The sequence below is a fragment of the Corvus brachyrhynchos genome, unplaced genomic scaffold (genome assembly GCF_000691975.1).
Source record: "Corvus brachyrhynchos isolate BGI_N302 unplaced genomic scaffold, ASM69197v1 scaffold65, whole genome shotgun sequence".
NCBI classification, from domain to species: Eukaryota; Metazoa; Chordata; class Aves; order Passeriformes; family Corvidae; genus Corvus; species Corvus brachyrhynchos.
Window position 1 is genome coordinate 3,319,276 of NW_008238365.1, and position 9,466 is coordinate 3,328,741.

At 50.1% G+C, this 9,466-nt stretch overlaps 2 protein-coding genes across 2 annotated transcripts in view; one reads left to right on the forward strand and one right to left on the reverse strand.

Annotated features, from left to right (window-relative positions):
- Positions 1-6: 6 nt before the first annotated feature.
- On the forward strand, positions 7-5,449 carry ADPRHL2 (ADP-ribosylhydrolase like 2). The gene is made up of 6 exons (XM_008635114.2): positions 7-49; positions 1,322-1,418; positions 2,172-2,379; positions 2,469-2,653; positions 2,745-2,845; positions 3,346-5,449. Exons 2-6 carry the CDS (start codon positions 1,351-1,353, stop codon positions 3,636-3,638), a joined length of 855 nt encoding a protein of 284 aa, XP_008633336.1. The 5' UTR covers positions 7-49; positions 1,322-1,350; the 3' UTR covers positions 3,639-5,449.
- A 752-nt stretch (positions 5,450-6,201) lies between these two features.
- Positions 6,202-9,466, reverse strand: part of COL8A2 (collagen type VIII alpha 2 chain) — a 34,700-nt gene continuing 31,435 nt past the window's right edge. The window contains exon 4 of the mRNA XM_017736227.1: positions 6,202-9,463. Within this exon, the coding sequence (XP_017591716.1) occupies positions 8,864-9,463 (600 nt within the window). The 3' untranslated portion in view covers positions 6,202-8,863. The remainder of the gene's footprint in view (positions 9,464-9,466) is intronic.

Consider the following 9,466-nt stretch of genomic DNA (forward strand, 5'->3'; position numbering starts at 1 on the left):
CCTGCCCCGCGTGAGGAGGGAGGGGAGGCGGCGGGGAGCGCACGTGGAGGTGCGTGAGGGAGAGCGGGGAGGGGGGCGGGGGACATCCCCCGGTTCCCCCTTCACACACCCCGCTGTGCACGGCACTCGGCACCCCAGAGATTCGGGTTAGACCCCAGCATCCCCAGGGCTGACCTTTGGGGTGCGTGTGTCCCCTCCTCCCTCAGCACCTCCAGGACTGGGCTTTGGGGTTTGCGTGTGTCCCTCCCTCCTCAGCACCTCCAGGACTGGGCTCTGCCCTGGTTGTCCCCTGCCCTGCTCTGTCCTGTGCCCTGTGCTGTAGGGGTTCAACACCCCTGGCCATTCCTGATCCCCTGGGGATTCCTTAGGGACACCGCTGATGCAAAGGGACCCGTGGTTTGCTGTGCTCGCCCCGTGCTGCTCCTACTCCAGGGAAGCTGAGGTGGAGTGTGCTTGGAACGGGTGTCAGCAGGGAGCAGAGGTGCCAAAACTTGAGGAGGAGAAGAGTGAGAGAAGCACAGAGTTGTTATTTAACTGTTAGGAAGCGATTGCAGCCTTCCAGTGCCTGAGGGGAGTCTGCAGGAAAGATGGAGGTTATTGACAAGGGCCTGGAGTGACAGGACAAGGGGGAATGGCTTCCCACTGCCAGAGAGCAGGGTTAGATGGGATACTGGCAAGAAATTCTTCCCTGTGAGGGTGGTGAGGCCCTGGCACAGGGTGCCCAGAGAAGCTGTGACTGCCCAATCCCTTGAAGTATTCCAGGCCAGCTTGGCCAGGGCTTGGAGCAACCTGGGATAGTGGAAGGTGTCCCTGCCCATGTCAGGGGGTGGAACATTGTGGTCTTTAAGGTCTCTTCCAACCCAAACCATCCTGGAAATCTGTGATTCTGTATTGGCCTGACTCTCTTGTCCATATATCCCTCTGGATGTCAGACATTTTCTCCTGACTTACTAATCTTGAAGTACATTCTGTGTCATTATAGCTGTGGATGCAGCTCCCTGGCTGTGTCTCCTTACTCTGACAACCATGGCAGTGTCGAGCTCAGAGTGCCGGGGAACTTAAATTCCAGACAGGTTTGGGTTGGAAGGGACCTTAAATCCCATCCAGTGCCACCCCCTGCAATGGACAGGGACACCTTCCGCTGTCCCAGGTTGTTCCAAGTCTCGTCCAACCTGGCCTTGGACACTGCCAGGGATGGGGCAGCCACAGCTGTTCCAGGCAACTTGTGGCAGTCAGGCCTTGGAGATGAGGGTGGTGCTGGCAAAGGGCAGGCACAGTTTGTCCCTGGCTGGAGGTGTCACTCTCTGCCCTCCCATTGCAGAGTCGCTGCCGTACACGGACGACACGGCCATGAGCAGGTCAGTGGTGCAGTCACTGCTGGCCAAGCGGGAGTTCGACGAGGTCGACATGGCCAAGAGGTGAGGATGAGGCTTCCTGAAGGTGAAACCATCACTGTGACTGACTGTGGGAGGGGATGGGGGCTGAGGCAGAGTCATTACTAATTTGTGGAGGGGAAAAAATTAGGAAAGAGGTGGTTAATCCTTTAGTTTGTTGTTGCTTTGCCGTTGCCTTGGACTGTGCACCAGCGTCAGCTTCGGTGTGGAGTCTGAAGCTGCCTTGACAGGACAGCGCTGCTGTATGTCAGCCCTGTGTGTGTTCACCTTTGGGGAGGAGAATGCTTGGAGATTCCAGAAACATTTCGTTTCATGTTTATTTGTAGCTATTTATGTTTGTACTGCCCTTAATTTAGTGAGGGAATACGAGTGAGCTCAGCTTGACTCTGTTTATGATCTGTTTCCTTGTTGAATCCCCAGCCCTGGGAGCATTTGGTTCCACTTAAGGGAAAGCATTTCTTTGTTTAGAAAACTCTTCAATTGAACTTGAACAAAAGACTTTCCTTGTGGTTGTGACCCACGGAAATGTTTCTAGTTTGGTTCTATTTTGAGGCAGAGTTGAGAGGGAAACAAGTGGGTTATGGAAGGTGATGTTTATACATCCTGCTTTCACACTGTTCTTTGGGAATTGTTTCTCTGCCGAACTGAATCACTGAACCCTGACTGTCACAGATTTACGTGTGTGTTACTAACTCACTGTAGCAAGAGGCTTCATCCAATCACAAACCTCAGTAACAGACCAAACCCTCCGGGTGTTTTCCCCCCTGCCCACACCAGGTTTGCGGAGGAGTTCAAGAAGGAGCCCAACAGGGGTTATGGGATGGCCGTGGTCAACGTCTTCAAGAAGCTCCTGAGCCCCAAGTGCAATGATGTGTTTGAGCCTGCGAGAGCCCAGTTCAATGGGAAGGGCTCCTATGGGAACGGCGGGGCCATGAGGGTGGCCGGCATCTCCCTCGTCTACTCCGATGTCCAGGATGTCAAGAAGGTAACAGAACATTCTGGGCTCCTCTGGATGTCCCTGCTGCCAAGGGAGTGTCCCAGGAGGCTTTGCTGACATTGGGGTTTCTTCTGCAGTTTGCGAAGCTGAGCGCAGAGCTGACCCACTCCAACTCCCTGGGCTACAACGGGGCCATCCTGCAGGCCCTGGCCGTGCACCTGGCACTGCAGGAAGGGCTCAGCAGGGAAACCTTCCTGGAGCAGCTCATCAGCCACATGGAGCACGTGGAGGCGGATGACAAGTCTCTCAGTGATGCCCGAGCGTGAGTAGCTGGGGGGAAGCCCCAACCCTGCTGTGGTGGTTTGTTCTGGCTCTTCACATTCTCTCCTCTTCACTGCACTCTCTGTTTGCAGGCTGGGATTTGAGGATTTACCGTTTTCCAGGCGTCTAAAGAAAATCAAGGAATTTTTGGAGCTCAGCAGCATTCCCAAAGCAGATGTATTGTTTGAGTTGGGTGAGTACCTTTCTTAGTACAAGCATTAGGAAAGCTGGAAGCAGGACTAACTCAGCAAGCCTGGTAGATGTGTCTTCCCTCAGATTCCTCTTCAGCCTGTCAGGCACAGAATGTGCTGGAAAAGCTGCCTGTGCTAACCCGACAGGAATTCTGAGTCTCAGCTCAGTGATTCCCTCTCTGTATTGACAGGAAAAAAAGGTCTTATTAAGGAAATGTTGTCTTCATAACGTTTCTTAATATTCCAAGATCTCTTAAGTGCTCTTGGGTAGTCATGTTGGATGGGGATGGGTATATGGATATGCCAGACTATATTGGGGTAACTGGGAATTGTTCTGCAGGATGTGAGTGGTACTGGGGAGCTGGGGGGTTTCTGAGGCACCAACTTGCACCTTTTCCTGGTAAAATCCATGATATCTTTATGGAAAGTCACTGGCAACAGGAAGTTACAGTAGGAAGGGAAAAGGAAGGAAGCCAGAGGGTGATGACAGGGTGTGTTCCAGGCAATGGCATCGCTGCTCTGCGCTCCGTCCCCACTGCCATTTACTCCTTCCTGCGCTGCATGGATGCTGATCCCGACATTCCTGACCACTACAATGCCCTGCAGAGAACCATCATCTACTGCATCTCCCTGGGGGGGGACACGGACACCATCGCCACCATGGCGGGGGCCATTGCCGGCGCCTATTACGGGGAGGAGCAGGTGCCCCCGAGCTGGGAGCAGAGCTGTGAGGCTTTCCAGGAGACCCAGAGGATGGCCAAGAGCCTCCATGAACTCTACTGCCAGCGGCTCTGAGCTCCGGGGCAGCTCCAGGGCTTTCCTGAAGGCGAAGGGATGGTCAGCTCTGCTTCTCTGGTCAGACCCAGTGGTGGATCCGCACCATCGGCCAACGCCAGCGAGCCTCACCTGGGAAGGGTGCCTGCTGCTGTCAGCTGGGAGCTGGGAGCATGAGCCAGCTTGGAAAAGAGGGGACATCCCCTTCAGTCACGGATCATCTGGGAAGTGGCTGCACTTGGACAGTTGGTGCAGCTCCCCTGAGTGTACAGGAGTGTCTCATTTTCCATAGGATTTCTGCTTTGTCCACCGTTGTGCCATTTGTCATTGCAGTTACTGGCGGGTGTCTGAATCCGTGGACTTCCTCCCTGTTTTCCTCTGCTCCTGTGTCCGTGGGCTGTGTTTTGGTGGTCAGTGGCTTGTCCAGTGGTTTTGGGAGTCTCCACACCCCTCGTACAGCAGCAGGTCACTCTCAGCTGGCCAGATAAGAGATGTCACAGGAGTCACCAGAGAGACCTGGTGGCCCACGTTGTCACCTGTGCTGACTTAGGATCATGGAACGCAGACTTCCCTGGGAGGTGTGTTGCCCTAAAGGCAGAATGAGAAGTGCCAGAGAAGGGAGAAGGGATTTCTTTGCATTGCTGATGGCTCTGTGAGAGACCTTTGATGCCTGCAGACGATCCCAGCTGGCTTGTTGTCCCTGCTGGGAGAGGGTGTCACTAATTGCTGCTCCTCCTGTGTCCTTGGCCCTGTGATCCTACAGGCACCTGCTGCACTTTGTGCCCCCTTGCACAGCTGCTCTCACACTGCTGCAGTGTGTTCCTAACCCATGCATCCTGTATTTTTGAAGTCCTGTGTATGCCCAGAGCACCAAGTGAGATTCCTGTTTAAATCACAGAATACCCCGAGTTGAAAGGGACTGCCAAGCATCATCGGAGTCCAGCTCCTGTAGAGTGCATATCTGGGAGTGGAGGTAGTACAGGGATAGAATTCCTGGTTCTGCTGCTGTCAGTCACAAAAGTGACTTGAGCAGGATGCAGGAGTTAACTTACCACAGTCTAAGCCTTTGTACTTGGTAAGAATTGCCCCAAAATTAAAGGGAAAGGTGGATTAATTGGGGGCATCAGTGTTTAAAAGAAGCTGGTGCTGGTGGCCAAGAACATTCTAGCACAGCTGTATTCCAGAATTTTACATTTAAAACCTTTTCTTAGTGGAGCTGATCAAAAAGGGAGAAACAGCTTGGGAATGGCACATCTAGAAAGGGTTGGAAGTTTTTTAATAATTGAAAACAAAATGTCATCATATGGAAATGTTTATAAACTTGAATGTGACAGTGTAACTTGTTATTTCTCCACTGTCTTGTGACACCGGGAAGTGGCTGTTGTGCTCCCCGGTGGCGTTGGCACGTGGTGGCTGTGTCAGGTTGCATGCACATGTGGGAATCTGGCTGCCACGGGTCCTTCCAGTTTTCCCTGTAGTCTGCTTCCTTCAAGTGCCAGTCTTTTGTGTGATGCTTTAATGGGTTTTCCTTGTATAAATGGATTCTTGTCCTGGGAACGTATGGAATTTTGGTCTGTTGTATATTTTTGTATTGTGCTGCAGATCTGAGCTGTGAAATATCAGGTTTTCCACATTATTCTGCCAGAGGGGCAACCAGATTCATGGAATTATTTAAAAGAAGATATTTTTCTTTTAAAGCAGCTTTATAATTTTAAATGTTTGGAACTCCTGACAAGCAAAGAGTTCCTGTTTAAAGACTAGAGCTCTTTGGGCCAAAATTTAGATGTGTGCTAAACCTTTCAGTTTCCTTGGAAAGTTATCTTTGTTAAGTAGCCACTGCTCCTGTGTTTTCACTCAAGTCATGAGGTTGTGCATCCTCAGTGCCAAGAGGACCAGGAGTGGTTCTTGGTACAAGGGTGAGTTGACACTGGGCATTGCAGGGAGAGCCTCTGGAAAGGCCCCTTTTCCTTCTCAGCCTGTGGAAGGAGTTCAGGTGCTGGAATCCAGCGTGTGATGATGGTGCAGAGACCAGGGAATTTGCTGGGAGCCCCATGGATGGCAGCAGGAAGATAGCTTGTTCCTTGGAATGAGCTTTTGAAGGTGCCCGTGTGTCAGCTAGGCGTCCCAGGAAATGTTTTGCCTCTGCTGGGTGAGATCAGGTGGGAAAATACATTTTCTTTTCTTTGGACTGTGAGCCTGTGAAGGTGCTTTGCAGGTGATTCACCAGTCCTGAGTGTTCCTGACTAGCTCAGGATGGAGGTTGGCTGTGCACAAGGTGTATGATATAGGATAAAAAAATGGAAAAAAGCCACACAGAAGGGAAAGGGAATCCCTAAGACTTCAGCTTGAGTTCCTCAAATTAATAATCACCAGGCTGGAAGGATCTGGGTTTCAACCTTTTCTAAAACAGAATTTCTAGAGACAGGAGTCTTTTCCTTAATCATAAGAAACATGCAATAACTTTTTGCATAAGGATATTATTTAGTGAGGGAATCTGCTGGGAGTGAGGAGATTTGAGGTGAAAATAAAGGGTAAGAGAACTGCATGAGAGCAAGTCCCAGGACAAAGCACAGCTGAGCCCACCTCTATACAATAAGTTTTATTGATGTTTGTCAATACAATCAAGTACTGCAGTTTTAGTTGTGAAGAGCAGGTCAGTTTTGGGTCACAAAGAGTGCATTTTAAACCAACTTTTACTAGGACAGTGCATGTAATAAGTATTTACAAAACTAAAAACCTCTATATACTAGGTTAGAAATGAAGATACTAGAGGCAAATTTAAAAAAAATAGTAAGAATTTGTATATAAAAATGCACATTGTAATGCAGTTTTCAGCATTAAAAATAGACATACCTCATCCAACCCAACCTTTTTTATTCTTGTGATTGAAACCAAAATCCCACACGCTCACACACACGACAGAAAATAATCCTTTCTGCTGGCTAATATGTACTCAGTATTCCAGAAAAAAATCCTTCTGGAGAGTGAACAGCCTCCCTCATCCTGTGCATCGTTTTTTTAGCCTAACTATGTGCGTGTAATATCTTTGCTTTCCATTAGTGTGTAAATGTAAGAGGTTAAATAGCTGCGAGGGGTGATTATGGGTTCGCTCTGCACGTGAAGGGAAAGAGGAATTGCAAAACAGTATCTACAGCACGAACTTAATCTGGGGGTGGTTACAGTGAGGAGTTTGGTCGTTGCTTTTTGCCAGCTCGAACAAGAAGTTTGGAGTGAAACAGAACAGGAGATGGGCTGTAGATTAGGCACAGTATAAATAAGTCACTTTGAGGAGCAGGATGAAGCTCCCACCAGGCGTGGCAGCTCCTGGCCCTGTGCGGGTCATGCGCATGGTGGGGCTGGACCAGCTCAAATCCCTCTGTTCTCCACAGGAAAGGAGACAGGTCCCCTCCCAGCACCCTCCCCTACCAAACCTGGGCTTGGAAAAATCATCTGAGCTTCCACTTTTAATTTTAGGGACTGTTCCTGCTGGGAAATAACCTGTTAGGATCACAACCCAAATAGTCCTGACCCCGCCCTCAGGAGTTAAAAACATCCAGTGGGATCAGACACCTTTCAGCTTGAGGAGTTTCATCTCTGCCTAAGAAGAGAAATTCCCAGGGACAAGATCCCAGGGAGGGGACACAGCCCCAACAGGCAGTGCCCGGAGCACTGACCTTTCAACAGCAAACTCTTTATTTCAGGGATAGGTGAGTTTTTAAAAGGAAGGCCTGAATGGCAAGAGGCAGAAACACAGGACAGACTTGAGGAGAAAACAAACAAACAAAACAGAAATAGGAAAAGAAAAGTTGTTTAAATATCTCGTAGAGTCCATCTGGAAAACAAGCCCAGTCCCAGTCTCGCTACATTTCTTTGGCCATCAAACAGGCTTTAGGAAAATGCAAAGATCAGAGCTGGTGACCAAATTGTTGCTGTCTCTCAGGGATGTGCCTTTGCAGAGGGACATGCAGTGGGATATGCACATGGATTGACTTCAGCAGCATGCTCCTGCCCTGGGATGAGCAGCATCCCTGTCCTGGAAGTGGCAGTGACTGTTCTACTGTGAGAAAACCTGCAGAGCCACAGGATCTGTGTGGGCAGTGCTGTCACACCCGGCCCAGAGCCCTGCAGCTCATGCTCGGGTCAGTAATGCTCCAAGCATTAGAGAGACAAAGTGGTAACAACAGGCAAATGTTGATTTCTTTAACCTAAGTCACAGGGTGGCCCTGGGGCTGGTGCCCTGTCACAGGTACATATTGCACTACACTTGTAAGTCATGTTGTTAAATGGGTCATAGCACCGTGGTGAAATCACTGCGTGGAAAGTTAGAACCAGCACTATTTTTTCTTAATTCCAAGATCCCCAGAGAAAGGGGGGACACCAATGCAAGAGTTCACACATCCTGAAATAGACAGGAAAAGCAAGTTGTCCATCAGTGGCACTTCCTTATGTCACACCAGCTGGCAGCACTGCCATCCTTGTGTGGGCAGAGATGCTCCTGAGGCCAAGCAAGTCTTTGGGCTGCAGAGACAGACGGGACAGGACCAGCCCTTGGATTTCCCAGCAGGTGAATGGAGAGAGTGGATCGTTGTTCATCGTGGGGGTCCCAGCTTCCCTCACTGCCTTTGGAACTGGTCGTGGCATCCTCCCAGGTACCAGTGCCTGGATGGTTTTATTCCTAAAGGTGCTGGGGGGGAGGGTTAAAAATAATATTTACTTCTTAGAAGAAGGTGCTTATGCAAAGTGTTCCACTTTTTAGGATTATAAATCCAACCACACTGAATCCAGAGTGAATCGGAGAGACTGCCCCAAAGCACAGTCTGGAAAAGCAGGCGTCAGTGAGCCTGGAACTTGGGCATCTGGTGGTTTGGAAGGAAATTTCTCAATCCAGCGTGGATCCCTGCTGCTGTATGGGTTTGTGTAAGTGCCTGGGACCCTGTGTCGGTTACCAAACATGCCAGCCATGACACAGCTGGATTTATTTATCTAGCATTCCAAATGGGAAACGAGGGCACTTGATACAGGCCAGGGGGGGGTCTGGTCTTCCAGCTGACCCTCTCTGGATCACAGAGCCAGATCCTTGCCATCCCAAGCACGTTCCTGTGTTTGATGTCCAGTCACTGGGGTAAAACTTATTCCAAATATGCTTTGCTGAGGAAGTCGCTCCCCTCCCTCCCTTCTCCCTCCCCCAAAAAGAGAAAGATAGATGGATAGATGTCTCCTTCCCGATTACCCTCTTGACTCATGGATCAAACAGCATGAAGCAAGGTCCCACGACAATGTCTTGCGCATTCTTCCCAGTGATTTTTCTTTTTTGTATTAATTTTAAAACACTTTTTTATCAAAAAAAAAAAAAAAAAAGACAGTTTATGGCTAAAGTGGGTGTAAAGGAAAAGGGCCCAACAGCCGTTATGTGGGGGAGAGAGCAGGAACCCGGAGAAAGAGGAGTGGATGTATTCCGTGGAGTACAGCCCGTTGGCCTGGTCTGAGGGCATTTGTACCCAGACCTGGTCATTCTCCTTGAGTTCAAGCACGGCACTGCCCGAGGCCTGGTCCAGGTACCCCTTTTTGTACTCATCGTAGGTGTAGGTGGCTGGCACGTTGTTCTTATACAGGGCCACCCAAACGTTGGTCCCTTTGACGTGCACGTGGTAGGCAAAGTAGTAGATTCCGGATACGGGGCAGGTGAAGATCCCGGTGACTGGGTTGTAGCCATTGTGCCCGTTATACAAGGTCCGGTCAAACTTGACAGGCATGCCAGATGCAGGGAAGGGGGAGGTGAGGATGGCAGTGAAAGCCGGCGCAATGCGGGCAGCGACCTCTCCTCGGCCATACTGTGGCTTGCCCGGCTT

Coding starts and splice junctions, on each gene's coding strand:
- ADPRHL2 (XM_008635114.2), top strand. CDS start 1,351: ATGAGCAGGTCAGTGGTGCAGTCACTGCTGGCCAAGCGGGAGTTCGAC. Junction 2,380..2,468: donor ATGTCCAGGATGTCAAGAAG/GTAACAGAACAT, acceptor TTTCTTCTGCAG/TTTGCGAAGCTGAGCGCAGA. Junction 2,846..3,345: donor AGATGTATTGTTTGAGTTGG/GTGAGTACCTTT, acceptor GGTGTGTTCCAG/GCAATGGCATCGCTGCTCTG.